Here is a 21,887-nt window from a genome sequence, read left to right as displayed (position 1 = left end):
CGTGCAGTAATCACTTCTTTTATTTGTCTGTCAGTCTGTTTATTATATATATGCCTTTAAAAGTATCTTTTCTGGTCTAATTTTGATAGTGCAGTTGCCATTTTATATGGCTGATCCTTGTAACCGGTATACTTAAGGAGCCATTCATAATGTTCTAGTGCCATTGTATCGTAAATCTAGATATGCCTTTTATGAATGCTTTGTTGTAAACTCCATTTTGGATAGAGTTATGGCCCTTGGCATTGAACTTGGGATCTTTGTATGGGATATTGCCTGTAAGCAGTGTAGTTCACAGACAGTACGGTATGAACATAGGCTTTGATGTAACTTTTAATGGATTTATTCTCATCTACTCCATTTTGGATAGAACTATGGTCCTGTGAAGCAAATTCTTACCTTTACATGGAAACTTGGAATGGTATTTGCCTTGTACGTAGCTCAGAAGCTTTCAACATATGATGTAATTCAGTAAGAATACTGTCACTTTCACCTGGATTTGCTTTTTATGGGTTTTGTCTCAGCAGCACCATTTTTGGACATACTTATGGTCCTTGTCAGTCAACTTTATCTCTTGGCATATCATGTTTGTAATCAGTATAGCTCAATAACCATTCAACAGATTCTGATGCATTTTTGATGTGAACATTGTTTCATATCCTCAGATGTGTTTTTGTCTGGACTTTACCATATCTACACAATTTTGGATGGAGTTATGACCTTTGTGAATGAACTTCATATCTTTGTGTGGTATGTTGCTTGTAAGCAGCATAGCTCATGAACCATTCAACATACTCAGAAGCATTTTAAAGTGAGTATTGTTTCATAGACCTAGATTCATCTTTTTGTCTTGTATGCTTTGGCTTGGACAGAGTTGTAGCCCTTGGTTATCACTTTGATAACTTAGCACTGAATGTTGCTTGTATATATGAGTACTTCAATGAATTTGATACCAAACATGAGGCATATGCACATGCAGAACAAGCTGCATGCAAAATAGTTAGAGGACTTGATGCTGCTGATGGATTGGAAGGACAAATAGAAAACGTGAATGCATGAGCAGAACATGTAACAGGCAGAGCTGATAGAGGGCTTCAGACTGCTGATTGAGACATACAAGAACAGGCTATCTGAGGAGAACAATAAGAAAATTTGTCTGCATCAGCAATACAAGCAACAGACAGGGCAGATAGAAGCCTTGAAGCTGCATAATTTACTAACAAATTTGCTTTCTTCATATAGGCATCAATTAGTTCTGCAATAGACTTTCTCACACATTTTCAAAGTTCACTTCAGGCAGTTAGTAATACCAGGCAATTGACATGCATAAAACTCATTAATACATATTTGTACCTTTGAAGGTTGTCATTTCAATCTGATTTTGATAATGTATATCAGAAATATGAAGTCTGGTAGGTTTAGCTTTGTTTTAAGTTCTTGAGTACTATTATTACTGTGTTCTGTGGTTTATTTTTAAGCATCCGTTTATATAGTAGATGAATATTTTGTGTTTTATGTGCAGATCTTGGCTGAGTAACAAGTTACCCATAAAATCTTTGTACCATTTTACAAATTGTTTCCAGAAGTGAAATGGACAAATAGGAAAATGCCATTACCAGAAATATAAATATATATAATATAGAAAAAGGCCGAATATCAAGCCTAATTAAAATGCAGATAGTAGAAAAGTAGACTGCACACATGCCAAGTCTCCAGGATTGTACATTTGTCTTTTGATTTTGGACCCAGATTTTTGATCTACCAATTTGTCAACAAAAACTCATGGAAATCACAAATCTGCTGAGCATAGGTATTGCTAGCTAAAACAAAATTTAGTAGACTGTTTATGACTCGTAATCTGTCAATCAAGTTATTTGAGACCTAACAACTGATCAACTCATGGCGCGTGACATGCACTGCTGCATTTATGGTACACAGGTATGTTGTTATACTCCTCAATATTTCAGTATTGAGTAATGTGTCATGTATAACAGATTGCAGGCAACCTGACAAGGCAGTTCTTGAACTTTTTGGAGATATAATAATTTTGGTATCATGTTGAAATGTACGCTAACAGATTTGAAGGCAAATATGTTGTCTCAAAAAAATATATGTAAGTTCTGCAATGCTTGGGTAGAGAAATTTAAATGTGTGAAGCCTAGCTATAATAACATAAGAAAATTAATAAAGTTGAGTAACTGTTATTCATTGTTGTTAATTTGCTTAGGTTTGGTATGTTCTACACTTTCACACTTTGATTAGTGTCATTACGCTAATCTCCCTGATTTGGACCCAATCACAGGATGCTGCTTGTATTAATGAGTACTTGAAGGAATGATGTCAAGCATCTTATGTCATCATATAAAGGAATGCCCTTCTTTGTTTTCCCAGAACACATTCCTCTGTTTAAGGCCATAAATAATAAATTGCAGTGACCAGGACCCTTTGCGATGCAAGCATCATTAATAGATCTAATAACTTGTGTGATTTATGTTGTGTGTGTCCTTGCCAGGGAGCAGAAGGATCAGAAAAGACTGTGGCTGCTGATAGAAGAGAACATGCAACTTAGAGCAGAGAACTGCCAGTTGACAGTAAAGACAGAAGACTTAAATCTACAGGTGAAGGCATGCCAGAAAGTAATTTCTGAGATGCAACAAAAGGTAAGGCCCAGGGGAATTGATAATAAATCAGAATCAGGATATAGGACAAGATGAAATGACAGCTCAGGGAACAGGGCCATTTGTAACATTTACTGTCAGACAGTTGGTCATGATTTGTTATATTTTATCCTTCATTTTTAACTCGTCCAGTTAAAGTCAGTTTCAATGGTATCATCACTTAGAAACGAAGTCACTGTATGATTTAATGAAGAAACAAGAAACATTCTTACACCAGGCTTGATTTTTCTCCATTTTAAAGCAGAATTCCACTTTTTTCCTTTAGACAAAAATCAGATTCTTAGTGTAGTCTGTATTTTTTATGTCATCTCCAATCCAGTTTTAAAAAAATGGACTGGTCCCATTCCGCAATGATCCTTGTAAAGTATACATTCTGTATATTTAACACTTGATCATTGTAAAGAGTATTCTGATTGGTCAAAAGTTTCTACTCATATATTTCTACTAAAAAAAATAATCTATCCAGTTTCATTCCGCAACGATCCTTGTAAAATATCAGTTCCATGTATTATTTAACACTTGATCATTGTTAAGAGTATTCTGATTGGTCGAAAGTTTTTACTGATCCAGTGTGATCAGAAACTGATGGAAGTGGAAAGAATGATGCATGCTTGCAAAATATAGTATCTCAAGTTTTTTTTAGAGAGAACAGGGCAACAAAAAGTTTGGATAAAGGTTTGAAAAATTTGTGGAAATGGGAATGGCTCAAGCAGAAATTAGATGGAAATGTAGTTGGTACATTCATAAGAAAACTGAATTCCAGAGGACTGGCGTTTTGTGATCTTTGCATTAGAAAGATTTGAATTAACGCTAATTGCTGTTTTAGACAGCTAGCTATGGTGTCACATCTCCAATGTGATTGTTGTTGTTGTTGTTGTAGGGTTTAACACCATTTTTCAGCACAAGATAGGCTATACATGGCAGCCAGCATTAATGCTGGAGGAAGAACCCGGGAAAACCCCGGAAAGAAGCACCAGCCCACGAGAAGCTACTGGCAGGCTTTCTCACATACCCACATTGGCTGAACCCAAGACTTGAACCCACTCAGACAGAGGTGACATGGCAGTGATCCGTAATGGTGAGCGCTTTAGACCACTCGGAGGCCCTGAAATGTGATAGTAGTAGGGGTACTAATATTAGTACTAGAGCAGCAGACATCACATCCAAAAAAAGCTGCATCCAGCAAAATTGAATATCAGAAGCACAAATTACAGCCAGTATATGGAGGTGTTTGAAAGGGGAAGAAACATTTTGAGATATATAAAAAAGATTGAACACTGAGCCAAAAACATCGGTGGTGACAGAAAGGAAAGCAAAAGAAATTTGCCTTGAGGCTGCAAAAAGAGCACGGCTGGCATATTAATATCAACAGAGTGTGTCCAGTGGGGGAAGAGACAAGTGAATTTATGTGCTTATTTGTATATAGTTGATTTATTTTGACCAAAATTTGAGTTTCCCAATCCTGTACCGTTGGATATGCTGCAGTTGAAGCTTATGAACCCAGACACTTGCCTATTAGCAAGAGAGCGGTTATAAAAGGGAATTTTGAGCAGAATTTGTGTTTAGTTTGCATTTCACTGAACAAAAGCTGATAGCACTCTAACATTGTTTTTAGGTTAAAGGTCATGACTCCAGTTTTTAGTTTTATGGGCTTATAAGCATGATAATGCAGATAACAAAAAATGAATTTATGTCATGTAATACAGTTTGTAAAAATATCTGAAAAATACCTTGAATGACACCAGTACAGTAATGTTTTTTTCTTAAAAATTATTACAAATATTTTGATTTAACCATTATATTTAACGGGTGGTTATTATACTGACATTGTCAGAAATAAGTTTCTTTATCTTCTATATGTGATATCAGGTTCAAATAAATTAAATAATTGTATGTTGCACTTTAGGTATATTGTGAACATGTCAACTGAACTGTAAGAAAATAATTTTGTTTACGAAAACAAAAGTTATTTGTTTTCATTTTTTGGCATATGTGTTGAAAAGTTGTAGGGTCAGGGCCATTAAAATAAGGTAGGTTGGGTTACCAGAACCAAACATTTTGTTCTTTAGCCTTGGCAAATTTTTTACCTTTGGAGTTTATCAAGAATATCAGATAATGTTTTAGTACTACACAGTTAAAAATAAGCAATGTGGACTTGCCTTGGATTCCTGGAAATTCTTTTTACTAGTAGAGCCTCACCCCCTTTGAGGTACTTTTGTTCTGTTTACTGATTCTCATTTCTGAAGCTGCACTATTTTAACTGCGTACCTAGCTCCAAAATAAATGTTTGTTTTAAAAGGAAAGCTTGGCATCACAACTGGCAAGGGTCTGAAAAGAAAATGAGCTGAAATTACAGAAGCAGTCCACGTGGCATATCTGCGAACACTAGAAGGTGCCCATCATCCTCTCCACAATTATACAAAAACCTCTTTGCATAGGTTGTGATAATTGGAGGTCACTCACATACAGATATCATCATCACAATGTCTAGTAATGTCTAGTAATGGTAATATGCATATACATGAATGAATTAAAATGAACACCAAAACAACTTTTGACCTGAACTGAATAAAAATGTATCATAATTTGTTTACTCTACTACATTATCATCTGTCCCCTATCTCCTGGAAGTTATTCTCCTCACCTTCCCTTGAAAAGTGGAGAACTCAGTTTTTTTAAATTTGGTTGTTGCTCTTTATATCATCAAACATTAGCTAATCAATCTTTATATTACTTGTAAATAAAGCAACCCATTCAGAAAAATAATGCCTTTGGTTCACAAACTTGTTTATTTGCCGCTTCTTTGTGGCAGTCATTTTCGTATGAAAGTTAGTTTTCCAGCACACTTGCGGCAACGTTATAGCATGCTTTGGTTTGTTTTTATAAAATAATGTGCAGGTTTTTCAGGAATAAAATTTGAATTTAAATTTAGAAAATGAATTTTTGCAAACATTGTCCAAAAGCCAAAAACTACAGATGCATTTCCAGAAGCTTCTAAATTTAAGGGGTTGTAGTATAGAAATGAGTAAACACTGCTTCATAACTGTCATTTATTTTTCCTGTGGATGTAATACTGATATGTGAGTAGACCAAGGGTGTTCAACCTTATCACATGAGAGGCCACATTGCATTTTTTTTTCTTCATTCACAGGTCCATTTATAACCTTGGCCTACATTTTCTACCACCAGTCGACACTGAAATTTAATGACATTAAAACAGTGTGATTTGCAGTTATTTCTGATAACTTTCTTTCCCTATTGTAATACCTGAGCAAGTCAACTACACAAAATTTTATATATGGTACCTGTGGAAAAAAAGATGGGCTCCAGTAACTAAATTTCAATCGAGAGAAGCTCTTTTAACTCTTTGTGACAAGTATGGTGCATTTTCACTTTGCATTCCTGCACAGTATTTAGTTAAGGATATTGAATATTTTAAAAATTTGTAAAGTATTATTATTTCATATTTATGATGATCACTCAGTTTTATTTTCATATCTTTCCCCCATGTCTGTCCATCTGTCAGTATTTCATTCCATGGCTAAGTGTTGCATTTAGGTCAGTGTTCAGCTACTGTATTATGGTTTATCAACATGTTATGCCCATAAATTACCCACATAATTGGCATTCCACTGTATGTAGTTGTAAAATATATTTTTTTAAACTAATAGCATAACATTTTGGAGATAAACCAATGATCTTTAGTTGTGTGTGCACATACTTAATGACTGAAAATCACGACTTTAGTAGGTACTTTGGTAACTGCTTATTTAGTAGTAAATTAATCCTGTAACCGAGCTCAGAAAATTATAAGATAAGAGAAACTGATGTGAACTGTACTTTAGTAAAACAGTTCTGCACTGAAGTGTAGACAATTTGAGGATTTGAACAGCATTGTTTTGACATGTAGTGGGACTTGTATTTACTTTGAAGCAATTTCAAAGTCATTAGACTGAAGTGTCAGAGAATTTGGACATGTAACTTAAGTTTAAACTATTGTATATTTCTCTTAAAATTAAAGCTCAACTTTAAAGTTGCACTGGGTTAAGTTTAACAGTAGCTTCCTTTTAGTTTTCATGTAAACTTTGGTTGAAAATGTTGGCTTTTGGGCTCAAGTCAGTGTTATATTTGGATCTAAATGTATTGATCATTAGTTTTAGAAATATTTTCAGCATTTCCTTTCATTAACTTTGTACAACATGTACATTGCAGCCTTCTTTTTACATTGAGCAATTAAAGTGAACATGTTTTGCTGTTTAAAGCATGTTGTGGCTAAATGGAGGTAGATTTCTTGTGAATAAAGCACCCAACAGATTTTATTTATCAAGGCGTTGAGGTTTGTTTTCTTTGATACCAATCATGCTTGTCTAATGCCTGCAATAGAAAAGCATCTAAATACCTTCTGCCTAATATAAACAACAAAATCAACAGAACTTGACCAAAAAGCATCCTGGCTTGAAGATTATTAAAATATTAATATATTCACAAATGATGTAACGGTTCCATGAGGTTTTCACCAGAATACTTGTGATTCTGGTTCTTCTGGGATTTTCAGTGGTTCTTCCTCCACCATTTATACTGGCTGCCATGTATAGCCTATCTTGTGCTGAAAAATGGCGTTAAACCCTATAACAACTTACAAGTATATTGTGAACACGTTAACTCAAATGTAAGAAAATATTTTTGTTAGGCAAAAATAAAAAATATTTGTGGTTCCAGTAAGAATGTGAATAATAATATATAGGAAAGTTGGCAACAATATTTTTTTTATTACATTTTTATCCAGCTTGTGTTAGTTTGTGTCACACTTACCATTCCAAAGCCGCTAGTTCAGATATGAGAAAGGGGCATGGTCATTACTGTTTTTATTTCTAGCTTATGTGATGAAAATGTATTGGGATGGTATGGTTAAAATAAGTTAGATCATGTTACCTGAACCACAAGTTTTCTTTGGCCTTATTGAATTTTGTACTGTTGGAACTTCTCAGGAATATCAGAGATTGTTTTAATACTCATCAGTCAACAATAGAAGCCAGAGTCCCATTGTTCTGCTTAAAGATTCTTAATTCTGATGTAGCACTATTTTAACTGTATTAATAGCTCCAAAAATGTGTTTCTTTCAGGAAGAAAACTTGAAATCAGAGTTGTTGGAGAAGACTCGGCAGATAAAACAACTGAAGGAAAAAAACATGAAGACTGATGAAAAGGTAGATGAAGCAGATAAAAATGACCAACAACTTGCAAACATGTTTACTCAAATAATGAGCCACCTTACACACTATGACACAGTTCAAAAGATGAAACATGACTCTTTCATGAACAGGTAAATAAAGAATTATTCGTCTGAATATATTAAACAAAGAAAAAATGAGTATGGTTCATATAACCATACATTGTTATTATGAAAATGAGTATGGCTCAAATAACAATAATTCCAGACAATACAAAGTCACAATTCACTTTCTTATTGCACAGTTCGAAATTCACATCCCTGGAATGAATTCTTGATCCTCCATACCTTTTTCGATGATGCAATGTGGGAGTGGATGAATAGAACATCAACAGAGAACTGAGCAAGACAGTTGGGAAGAAATAATGCAATACGTGCCCCCTTAAACAAGAAAATAACAAAAGTTAATAACAATTAATAGTGGCAACTCCAATTCAGTCTGCGTAATGTCAACAGAACTTAATAGCAGTGTCTAATTTGGATTTATTTCATCATAATAACGAGGGTGAAAAGAGTGCAATGTCCACAACTGATTGCATCATCTTCCTCTCGTGATGCATGTATTACGTATTCCTGTTCTCTAGTCTTCCTATTCTGAATGCTTCATCTTTTCCTTGTTCTTTATTCTGAACATATCATCTATTTCCAGACTTCCGTCTTTGGACTGTCCTGCCTCTCCCAGAAAGCTTAATGCTGTTCTCTTTCAGAAATAGTGCGTCCTTGCACTGAAACCTGTCTTCTCTTACAAGACAGCCACCTAGTCCCATTTTCTTGTTTAACGAGGAAAGCACTATTCTTTTTAGGTGTCCTCAGAGCCAAACTTCTCTATCAGGAAATGATGGACTAAAGAATTTTGACCAAGGTCGTCACTTTAAATTCACATTACTTCCAAAGTGTATGCCTTAATTTACTCTACCAGTCATATGCAGCGGTTCCTAAACTTTTCCCGAGATAAGCATTTCTTTCGTCAGATTTGATCAGCCTAGGATCTCTGAACTACGTTACAATTGACTTTCCATTGAAAATGACTATTTGACTTGAGTTCCTATCAAATGGTTATGGTTGGTAGCTCAAATGTTTATTTTCTCAGGACAGCATTGTGATGTCCTAGTCAAATCTAAATGAGTTGTAGATTTTGGCTTTTCAAGTTTAACACTGACATGGTGGGGAGAAAAGAAGAAACGTCGAAGGGACCCTTCACAAAGACTTTTCTGACTTAAATGTGATAAAATTTTAATGCTCAATGCATTCAACTTTAAGGTTCAATACTATTTAAAATTTGACACTTTGCACATGCTTTTACCTTTAGCTTGGTCTTTTCCAATAAATACTTGATTGAAGACCACATTCGCCTCAGTGGATCAAATTCATGAGGCTCTTTGTAGGGAAATGAGGCTACCCATGGGGTATTGAAAATGTGTCCGACAATCCCAATAGCTCAGTTCAACATTTATGTGAAGTTAACAGATAATTGAGGTTGGTTTTTCATTGAGGAAACAGATATTTATATTTTTCATATGGGATTACACCAAACATACTTGACAAACAATACATTGGTTGTTTTGCATATCAGAATGATATTTTTTTGAAGCCGTTTAAAGTGTGAACTTTGCTTATAGATGCAAATAAAAAACATAAAATATGTAGTGAAATATGATAATAACGGAAAGAAATGAGCAATGACCTTTCTGCATGATTATAAATGATGATGAATGTATTTTGTTAATCTCCCGTTTTCATTATTTGATGTCTCAGTTAAGAACTTACATGCAGTTAATCAGTAGTCATAACTTGCTTAGCAAAAAAAAACAAACCCCAAAACCTCAAAAACTGGTCATTGGATGTATGTACCTAAATTGTACTTTGGTATATTTTTTGAAGCCGTTTGAAATGAGAACCTGTCTTCAATTTTAACATCAAAAAATGAAATAAAAATAATAGGTAACTAAAAATGCAACAAAAACAATGATTTTAATCTCTTCTGTCTTGTAAAACTAAAAGGGCAATATTTTTGATCACTTTGGCAAACATAAACCTTTTATGTAAGAAAAATAAGAGGATTTGACCAAAAATTTGGAAGTTTTGTTTACTCAAAAATCTGATACATATAATTATTAATTTTATAGCATGAAGGATACTAAAAATAACATGAAATATGGTCCTTATTTAAAACTAATAGGAGTACCTAGATTAAATTATTGTAATTATGAATAGGTGTACATATTCAATAAACTGCCATGAGAACAGGCAATTTAATGGGGAGGGGGTAATTTTCCTGCGTTCTTCCTCCACAAGTTATTCTGGCGGCTGTGTATAGCCTATCTTGTGCTGAAAAATATCGTTAAACCACAACAACAATAGTGAGTAACCTCAACTTCATAAAAGTATATGCTCAAGGGGAAAATTTATAACTGACAGTAACTATTTTGGGCTTTGTCAGTATTTAGATTCTGGAAACTAAATTTAAATAGTGCCAATCTGGTACAGTAAAACCTGTTATGAGAGACTGTCCCTTCTACCAGCAAAAAGCAGTCTCTCAAGACAGGTGGTCTCTCATAACAGGTTTTTACAAAAAGATCAGTTTTCAAGGCCCATTTTCAGAACAATTTAAAGAAAAACAACCACAATCACTGTACGTATATATTGTATTCTTTATTAATAGTTCTTGTTAAAATATTGTATGTATGCATTCATCTAAAACAAAATTATATAGCAATAAAGATATAATTCTATCAATGAGCATAAAATCACATTTACATTTGAAGATCACATGTACATGTATTAGCATATGAAATTGTTTTTGACTTGCTCCTTTTCCTTTATAACACCCTAAATTTGTTTTACTGACATTGGTGTGACTCTTTGTTTATAGAGTTAATCCCTGCTGGTGTTGCTGGTATACCGACTTTTGTCTCTGAGTATATGAGTCTGTTTCAGGATGAGATAACTGTTTCTTTTTATTTCATTAATTGTTCAATATGCAATCCACATGTATAGATTTTTCATATTTTCCCAAAGCCCAGTCAAAACCATCTTTATGGTCGATATTACAACTGAGCACTAATAATGTTAACACCAAGTACCATAATAACAATGGATGAACCTCCAACTAAAAAGAGACAAATTTTAATGCTGGAGAAAATAATTACTGTAACTGAAAGAAGTGAAAAGGGGCAGACCACTTGCAAAATAGTACTTGCAAAATAGTGGTTTAAACATCAGTAAAACAAAGCTGGTGATTGGAAATGTAATCATTGTAACATTGAGGGGAAAGCAACAAACATCACAAGTCTTGAACACTTAAGGTAACAATCAAATCCTGCAAACAATTCTCTCTTGCTGGTTTAATAGACAAAGACCTTATTCACCCCTAGGCAATATGGATTAACAATAAAGACAAACAGTATACCTGACCATGGAGGTTGTATCAGAGGAGTTCTTAAAGTGTCTAGTTGTCTAAGTGAAAATGATGTAGACTGACACAATATGGCCATCAATGTGTCAATATAGAAAATATTGTTATCTTTACTCGTTCCGAGTAGATGGCCATATCATCTTGGGACATTTCACCAAATATACTTCTTTTAATACTTGGTTGGTCCAAAATAAATGGTGCCAGCTGTACGTGCAAAATGGCCAGGATGAAAGCTGTATTGAAAATCTTGTTGTCACTACTCCCCTTTAATGGATGGTCATATTGGCACAGGGTTTTTCACCAAAATAGCTTAACAGCATCTACATGGTCGAAATCAAAATTTTGTCAATCTTGACATCCAGGATGTCTGCTATATCAGTTGATTTTACACTCATTGTTATTGCTGAAGAATATCAGAGATGGTTTCAACGCTCGGCAGTTTGTGAAGAAATAATTTTATCTTGAATTCCAGGGAATGCTTTTTAATCAGTAGCAATCAGTTTGTGGAGTTTATGGAGAAATTAACTTAAAATGCGGAGGCAGATGTGGATCCTATTTTTAACAGACCTGGTGGTAAGACCAAGTGAGCTTACAGTATATCATCTGTACAGTGTCATCATGCATCTGTCATGTGTCATTGAACGATTGAGTGTTAACACTTTTGACTTGATTTCTGATCCAGTTTCAGTCAAACAAACTTGGAAAGTGTGAAATGCACTCTTATCTTCAAACATGAAAAGAGCTTGTCAGCTGCCATTGTCATACCTGCATCTGTTACAACCTAATTAAGTGCTTAGTTGGTTGTTAAGCTGAATTTATTGTGGCGACTATGGAAGACCCAACAGTTCTTTGGCACAAATATATGAGCTGATTAATTGGTTAATTGACTTGGCTGATTACAATACATGAAAGGTGCAGGCATCACAGTAGCATCCATGTGTTGGGTCTGCCTAAATTTGTGTCAGAATAACACACTGTAGCCTTGGTTAATCTGTGGATTGTTTTTCCAAATTTTTTCAGTGTTATATTTGAAAATAAATTGCAAAATCAAATAAAACACAAACTGTTGTGCCTTTCTATTATCAGTTGAATGTTATTTTTATCAGGATGTGGTGTTTTTGGAAATGTGCAACTGCAGTGTGTCAAGTGTTTTTATTACTACAGATGATATATTGTTGCACTTGGTCATTGCCATGTGTTGCTGTTGACGAAGTGTATGATGATATACAAGTTTGCAACAAGAGGAAATAACATGGTGGTGACTTTAATTCCTCAATATAATATAAACTAGTGGTGTGCGGTGTTGCTGGTATAGCGGCTTACCTCTGTATTTTTTTCATGTGGTATGTACAATGGTACTTTTTCACTGTTCCAGTACATTGGTAGTTTCTGTCGGTAAGGAATGCACAGAAATAACCAAGGAATCTTGTTATGACGTTAAAATGATATTAAAATAGTGTTTTCTTTTTTCCTGACAAAGTATTTCAGCAAATTAACCTTCATTATACATAATGGTTTTATCCGTCATAAATTAATGATAAATATTACAAATATAATTTTAGTACATACCCGTTTAATCTTACATAGCTGTTCTGGCGTGGGATAGAGATATTCAGTCTGTGATTCCATATCACGCACCTACAAGTTCCATATTGTTCACCCAGCCTAGAACCACTTTTACAACTTGCAGTATTAAATAATGGTCCACTTATAAAATATCCTAAATGATTTATTCCTATACATTGCAATTTGTTCAGAAATGAATTTGAACACACATTTGTAATTTTGAGAAAGACCGTCATATTTGGTGAAAATAGACACTTGTGTCGTTGGGGATAATGGGAGAGTACTGTAAATAGCAATGAGCAGTTTATGTGCATTTCATGATATCTCCAACAAATCAGAGTTGTGTTTGACAACAGTATCATGGACATAATGTTTAACCATGAGTTTGACATGAATCTGCTGTGCAAAGTGACATCAAAAGAGAGAGAGTGAGATTTAAATTTTAACGAATGCTGACTGATACTGGTAGATATATCACACTTTGTAACAGATGTCATCAAAGGTATAGTCAAGAGACTGAACACTTTTGTTAAGAGACTCAGCTGATATTTTCATTGGATATTCTTAATTGGGCATTTCTTTCTCAGAATAGCTTTCTTTTTTACTGTCTTCTCTTTTACAACACTGAGGGCTCAGGTTTTGGTCAGGCTTCAAGTGTTGATGCTGGGCTGTTGTCTGATCAACCACACTTAAGGACTCGGCAGAGCATGGTGTCAAAACTTTTTTTAAAGATTAAAATGTATTTGAATCTTTTATTTCAATTAGAATATTTTATATTGTTGCTCAGCAAACTTTTGCACCTAATAATAATTTGTAATTATATCAGATTCACTGGCCAATTACTGTAGATAATACATGTATTCAGAAATAAGGTCACACTCACAAACATTTTATTATATTAAGGTTGCCATAGTTCCTTATAAAATTTTGAACAAAACTAACAATGTATTAATTAGACTGACCTAGAACTGTAACATTTTAATCGTAAGTATATAGAATTTTGAGCTTGTGATAGTTGTTGTTGTTGTTGCTGTAGGGTTTAACGCCGTTTTTCAGCACGCGATAGGCTGTACATGGCGGCTGGTATTAATGGTGGAGGGAAAACCCTGGAAAAAACCACCGACCCACGAGAAGCTACTGGCAAGCTTTTTCACATACCAACATTCGCCGAATCCAAGACTCAAACCCATGCAGACAGAGGTGAGATGGCAGTGATCCGTAACAGAGACCGCTTTAGACCACTCGGCCACTCTGGGCCCCACTTGTGATAGTAGATGAATCAATGGTTATACAATACTCTTAGTAGGTGATGCAGTATCCCCACAAACTGGAGTAACATCCAGGGCTAGGAGATGATGTAATATACTCTTAGAACTTGACCAAGTGTTTACTGTTTTGCTTAATATAGACTAGGGAATTGAAATATGAAACTATAGGTTTCTGTGTGTATATTTTGTTACGATTTTGTTAATATATATATATATATATATCCTATTTTATATTAATGATGCATGTCAGTGATTAAATGAAAAAGAACTTAGTAATTAGCAAATATTTACAAGGGTCATTTCCCTCTGATGATAGCACATAAGCTGATTTTTGCATTTCACATCAAGTTAGAAGTACAGCTTAACAATGAACTTGATTCAGATGAGATTAATTTGGTACAATCCTATGTGGATAATCTAATATTTAGTATAGTAATTGTTTAGACTGATATCTGTGTAATAAAAAGAGTTTTGATCATTTGAATTCCCTCTATAATAAGTCAATGAATTGGTAAGTGAAAAAAATTATGCTACCCCTCCCCACTTTAGTCGGACTTCATAAATAATTGGAATTTTCAAATTGAAATTTTGCATGCAGCCATCATTTACATAGTTGTACACCTGGAAATAATTTCAGGAAAATTGGAAATGGTCACCCAGGAAGATTTGTTGATTTTGGGTGATATGGAATAACACCTCCCATACACATGCACACACCTTTGAGGTACCTTTGTTCTGCTGTGTGATTCTTATTTCTGAAGCTGCACTTTTTTGACTGCGTACATAGCTCCAAAACAAATTTGTTTCTTTCAGGAGAAAATCTTGTCATTTGAGTTACAACAGGCAAAGAAGGAACTGAAATTGATGAGACAGCAGAATAAACAGCTGCAGGAAGGATGGAAGCACAGGGACCATAAGGTAGATACCAGATAGCACAGAGACACATACACATGTACACACACTCATATGTGGCAGTCCATGAGGCACTTCTGCAAACATTGGAATTCAGGCAATCATCTTCTCTACACTCATACAAAAACCACTCTGCATAGATAGGATAATGAGGGCACACACAGATCATGATCACAAGTTCCAGTAATGTTAATTATACACATATGTGAATGAATTAAACCAAACACCAAACACCAAAACAACTCCTGACCTGTATTGATTTGTTTATAGTCTTACTAGTCTTGTTTTCTTTTATAAATGTATCCATAGTCTCTTACTCCATCACCATCATTAGCTGTCTCTTTAAAATATTTTCCCCTCCTGTTGAAAAGTGGGAGACATCTTTTTTGTAAATTTAGTTATTGCAGTTCATACCATGCTAAATTTAAAAAATTGCTGCTCAGTAATTAAGTTTGCTCACAACTGAGGTACCCCTTAGGAAAAATAATGCCTCCAGTTCAGTTACTGCAGACTTGTAGCTTATGTGCTGCAACCTTGCTAAAACAAAATTGTTATATGCAGATTAATTTTCTGGCACTCTTGAGGCAAGGTTGAGGTGCACTGCTGGTTTGCTTTTGTAAAAGAATACTCAAGTTTTGCGAGCATCAAATTTGAATTTAACATTTAAAGATTTTATTGTAAATATGCATGATGTTAAGATCATAGTGAACATATTACAACAATTACACAAACACATTTCATAAAGTTTCTAAATTTAACTGGGGGTGGGGATGGAAATGAGAAACAACTGTTTCATAAGTTTCAAGTTTTCTGTGGATGTCAAACTAGAATACAAGTAGACAGACCTGTGAATGTTGCCATAAAGAAATACTGCAGTTTGGTAATTTTTTATTTTGAATTAATGCTTACTGTTTGTTGCAGTTTATTTATCATCCATTAGTTTATCTTTATTCATAAAGAGTAGCATGCAAGGGCATATTCCTCATTTATAGATTGTGCAAAGCAAAGACAATTTTCATTCTTCATAAATCAGTGTTTCAAAATATGCCAATGTTAAATAAATCTTATCTGTTCTTTTATGTCAGTAACATGGCCAGTAATGTTTTGCTTATATATATATATATAGCTATTACAAATCTGTGATCTTAAACTAAGTAACAGAAAGAAGTAAAACCAACAAGTTTTGTAAAACTTAACAAATAACTCTCTTTATTATAAAATGAAAATTTAAGAGGAACTTACAGTATTATGAATTAAATCTCTAATAATCCTAAAAAGTTATATCACAAGTCCAGAAGAATAGGGTATTCTGAATGAAATACAGGCCTCGAATGTGCTGATGTACCATTATCCTTGAATATGCTGCTGTGCCAACAGTCTTGAGGTATCACAATGGCAACTCTGAATTCACAATAATTCTGAAGTGTTCCTTTAGTCCAGAGTCAATGAACACTTTGTAACTCCAGTAAATAATTAAAATAAATATTTCCTCTCCAATTAAATCTAACCACAACATTAAACACATCTGCAGACTGATTTTAAACAAGAACATAGGAAATAGGAATTAATTAATTGTTTAACTCTTTGTCCTTGTATTCACCATATGACTCAACATCACAGTATTTTCCTTCTCAATCTGTGTGAGAAAGCTGGTCATTAGCTTTCCTTGGGTCGGTGGCTCTTACTGGGGTTTTTCCTGGTTCTTCCTCTACCTGTTGTACAGGCCACCATACTTATTATTTGTAGAAAATGGAATTAAACCCACAACAATCAACAATCAACCAACAAACCAACATCTTTAATATATGGCATCTCTACATTGGGAAAAAATAGGGGCTCAGATAATCAAATTGGTATGTTAAAAGAAAATAAAGCTTCATCTTAATCCAGAGAATCTGTTTTAACTTTATGACAAGTCAAGTGTAGTTTTAGTTTGGATTCTCTCGCATCATTTATTTAATAATATTTAAAGTTGTCAAAGTATGTAAGGTCTGGTAATTATGCTTATTTCATCTATATGCTGATGGCTCACTTTTATTTGTCTGTCTCTCCTCCATGTCCATCCTTCTGTGCATACATAAGACTTCCATACCTTTACTTAGTGTTGCATTTAGGTCCAATTTCAGACACTTTATTATTGCTTTTGACCAAAACATGTGTCTTAAAATTATCCAGATAATTGGCATGCCAAAATATGTAGTCATGAAGAAATTGTTTTCTTGACTATTAGCATAACTTCATGGGGATAAACCAATGATCTTTAGTTGAGTTAACATGTACTCAGCAATTGGGTTTCATATGATTCATCAGAAATGTTGTTTTTGTGGGTTTTATGGCCTTTTTTAACACAATAGGCTATACAGAGGTGGGGCGCACTAGTCTGTAAAGGTGAGCACTTTAGACCACTCTGTCAACTGGGGCCCCTGATTCATCAAAAAATAAATAGTTCCAACTGCACCCATACAGAAATTTCTCATGGATTCCATATGGAAGACTTCTGGAATCCACATGGAAGAGATATGGACTGAAAAACTTATGGAATCAGACAATTTATTCCATATCAGTTCCATAATTACTTCACAGCAAATGAAAATTCCATATGGAATAAAGTTGTAACTTTAATCCATAAGCACTTTTTTCCATATGGAAAGCAGGCTCATGTGTTATAGTATCATGGAAAATACTCTCTGAAGAATCAATAACCTAAACTATCTGATTCAAATAGAAGTGTTGGTGGGAGTTAGAGTACATGTATATGTCAGTGTAGCCGATGTGGAAGGATAAATATATACTCATATAAATTTCAACAAAATACATGCATGTCAGTTTTCTTTAATTTATTTCCACAGATGTTTAAAAACAGACAAAGACATGACCAGAAAAGTAGAGAACATGTAAACATGATCAGAATATTAATATCTGGTAGTACAAGCATAGATGAATCTTTGGACTTAGAAAATTTGGTGCAAGGTGGATTTTGGTCTTGATCTGATGTTTACTCTGAAAAATAATTTTCTTTGCTTCCTATTAAAATATGCTCTACAAAAATCATACCATAGTGAAAATGTGACTGAAATTTCAGCAAAATCACAGTGAACATTTTTTATTATTATTAACTCCCAGTATCTCTTGCCATGGAAGTCATATAATTACAGTATATGTATAAAAAAAATTTCATGTACACTGAAATACCACCTTGGTTAACTCATTCGGCCCCAGAGGTTTTTGTCGTTTTTGCCTGAAATGTGCATAGGAACGAGATTTGGGGTGCTGTTTTTGAATACATCGTAATACAGCGGTTTTCAACAGATTATCCATGAGAATAATGCCTAGTTGTATTAGAAACATCAATTTCCATTGGTTATTTTGCTTGCGCATGAGCAGAAGGGTAAAAGTTGGAGTTCTTTCTTTTTTTTTTGCTTAATAGACCCATCATTTTCGTATGGAGACCGCAATTTATTCCAAATGCCCACCTTATCCTAGTTTTTGCAAAGGTTCACCTGTCTGTGTGCAGTTAAAACCGGTATACCTTAGATCTGGGGCCAAAAGGTCTAAAATCTGGACACAAAATCGCATTCCGATCTCGAGCAAATTTTGGGTGAAAAAAACCCGGGTCCAAAAAATGAGCTTTTTCTAACTGTATTTTGTGTGCAACTAGAACTTCCAGATTATTTGATATCATTTTAGAGCTATATCTGTCAGCTTTTTTATAATACCACCCATGTTGGTCTATCTTAAATGGCCTTGATGCTGCAGGGCTTTGAAGTAGGGTACAGCCTCATCACGCCTACAGACGGGATTGGGGCCGAATCGGTTAATCAAGTTTATGGAAATTTCTTAGAAATTGTCAAAGAATGGCTCTTTTTGTAACTTATGTGCAATACTGATTCACAAATGATGAAATAAATAAGTAATATTCCGATTTAGTGATGTCATGAAAATTCACCCATTAACTCATTCGGCCCCAGAGGTTTTTGTCGTTTTTGCCTGAAATGTGCATAGGAACGAGATTTGGGGTGCTATTTCTGAATACATCGTAATACAGCGGTTTTCAACAGATTATCCATGAGAATAATGCCTAGTTGTATTAGAAACATCAATTTCCATTGGTTATTTTGCTTGCGCACGAGCAGAAGGGTAAAAGTTTGAGTTCTTTCCTTTTTTTTTTTTTGCTTAATAGACCCATCATTTTCGTATGGAGACCGCAATTTATTCCAAATGCCCACCTTATCCTAGTTTTTGCAAAGGTTCACCTGTCTATGTGCAGTTAAGACCGGTATGCCTTAGATCTGAGACCAAAAGGTCTAAAATCTGGACACAAAATCGCATTCCGATCTCGAGCGAATTTTGGGTGAAAAAAAACCGGGTCCAAAAAATGAGCTTTTTCTAACTGTATTTTGTAGTGCAACTAGAACTTCCAGATTATTTGATATCATTTTAGAGCTATATCTGTCTGCTTTTTTAAATACCACCCACGTTGGTCTATCTTAAATGGCCTTGATGCTGCAGGGCTTTGAAGTAGGGTACAGCCTCATCACGCCTACAGACGGGATCGGGGCCGAATCGGTTAATGTGTGATTTGGATTTGGATTTTTAGCATAGCTTTAACAATTTTTCAGTCATAACGCTATGATGTCTGCATTGTGGCAGTTTATAGTGATGTCTAGCACTGGGGCATCATGCCGCAGACATGTAGCATGATGTCCCACCCAGTCACATTATCCCGACACCAGGCCGACCAGTCCTAACACTAACCTTTTGTTAGAGCTACGTTAAAAAATCCAAATCACTAATCACATCACAAAACATTCAAAGAAATGTCAGCCACATTACATCAAAGTAGCATAGAGGTATGTCAACATTCTCTCTACTGTGCATGTTTCAAATACAACTTCACCTTACATACGTTACTGTCTCAAAACTATATAATAACTGGTGAGCGCCCCCTATACAAATGATGCAGATCACCAGTCCAGTATGGCTGCTGAAGAACAGAACATCCTTTAAACTTGTTTTTATCTCTGTTGGTCCATTAGTAATTATTTGTTTTGAGGAAAGTCATGAAATTTGGTAAACAATTTAATTCTGAGGTGTAGTTGGTCTTAAAAAATGGCACTCAGATACATCCAGTGTGGCCACCATGGTGGCTATGGTGACCATCTTTAAAATTTTGTTATTGCTACTTCTGGACACACAAACATGAGGTTTTCATAAAAAAAAACTTCGGGAAGCTTTTGTTGCTCAGTTGGTAGATATGAGGTTAATAATCCAGAGGTCATAGATTTGATTATTCCCTGAAAATAATAACCCAGCCAGGGTTAGTAGTTTCTATGTTCTTGTGAAAGATACTTAGCTCCCATTTTCTTGCCATGATATAGTCATTAATGTGTTAAAAATGCCATTAAAACCAATAAACACACACACAAACTAAGAGACTTTATAACTTGTAAATTGTCCTAAATGAAAATGGAGCCAGAATGATATCCAGTATGGCCACCAAGCAGATGTTATCGCTACTTCTAAATGGATGATCAGATTGACATAGGGTTTTCACTAAAAGACTTCTGTGACTTGTAGATGGTCTTAAATGAAAATGTAGATGGTCTTAAATGAAAATGATGCCGATCTGATATGCTGCATGGCCACCATTGGTGGCCAGTTTGTAAATCTTATTATTACCACTCAACCTGAATAGATGGACATATTGACAATGTTTTCACTACAAGACTTGGTCTGAAAGGAAAGTGGTGCTGGTTCCAGAACTAAAATGGCCACCATGGTGGCCTTTTCAAAACTGTCATCTCTGGTCCTGCATGGATGTTCAGATTGTCATGGTGCTTTCACTGAAAGACTTCATGTGGCATGTTGTTGTTGTAGGGTTTAACCCTTTACCTCATACAAGCATCTTTAGACGCCTCTACTCCATTCGCATGGAAGCGCCTTTTGACGCCTCTGCAAGATTCGCATAGAAGCGCCTTTTGACGCCTGCTGTAAACATCAGCCATTTTGAGCTAGTTTTCGTAGCGCCACCTTCGGGGAAAACCCCCCTATTACATACTACATTCATTTCTGCGAATGACAATTACGTCAGATCACGTGGTCGCTATTCATGCACTGGTCGATATCTGCTATTTAAAGTAACTGGGTCGTAATATCCACTCTCCAAAATGGCAGCCGCGGATTTCATTCAGTATGTACGAAGTTTTCACGATTAGAATAACAACCACGAAAGATTCAATAAATTAGGTAAAGGCTCTGATATTAATGTAGGCAGCAATTAGTTTTTATAAATTATCAAATTCAGATGACTTAGTGAAATAGACGCACACGAAAACCTTGTAAATTTCGAGTATCGGAAATGGCAGCTACAGTTGGTCACGCGGCCTCACGGACATGACGGTGAACGAGTTCTCTCAAGATTTTGAAGCACATAAAAAAATTCTTCTGTGGAAAATAATTACACAGCTATAACAATCAGACATTACTCTTAAATTTGTCCACATATAATATATGTGTACCAAAAATGTAAAATGGTTAAAATTGTTGTTAAACGTAACATACACTAAATTGCTTAACAGTTCACAGGCAGGATTTCATTCAGTACTTACGAAGTTTTCACGAGTAGAATCACAACCACGAAAGATTCAGTAACTAAGGTAAAGGCTCTGATATTTATGTAAGCAGCAATTAGTTTTTATTGATTATCAAATTCAGATGACTTAGTGATGTAGACGCAGACGAAAAACATGTAAATTTCGAGTATGGGAAATGGCAGCTACGGTCGGTCACGCGGCCTCACGGACATGACGGTGAACGAGTTC

At 34.9% G+C, this 21,887-nt stretch overlaps 1 protein-coding gene across 1 annotated transcript in view; it reads left to right on the top strand.

Annotated features, from left to right (window-relative positions):
* The window catches only part of LOC149805800 (uncharacterized), a 74,889-nt gene that overhangs the window by 31,699 nt on the left and 21,303 nt on the right, over positions 1 to 21,887 (top strand). The window contains exons 6-8 of the mRNA XM_089950502.1: positions 2,510 to 2,657; positions 7,799 to 7,882; positions 14,968 to 15,072. Coding sequence (XP_089806628.1) covers positions 2,510 to 2,657; positions 7,799 to 7,882; positions 14,968 to 15,072 — 337 coding nt within the window. The remainder of the gene's footprint in view (positions 1 to 2,509; positions 2,658 to 7,798; positions 7,883 to 14,967; positions 15,073 to 21,887) is intronic.

Source organism: Sinohyriopsis cumingii, chromosome 2 (genome assembly GCF_028554795.1).
Source record: "Sinohyriopsis cumingii isolate HCF-2022 chromosome 2, ASM2855479v2, whole genome shotgun sequence".
Classification (NCBI taxonomy): domain Eukaryota; kingdom Metazoa; phylum Mollusca; class Bivalvia; order Unionida; family Unionidae; genus Sinohyriopsis; species Sinohyriopsis cumingii.
The sequence above is the reverse complement of the archived record's forward strand: the minus strand, read 5'-3'. Positions and strand labels throughout refer to the sequence as shown.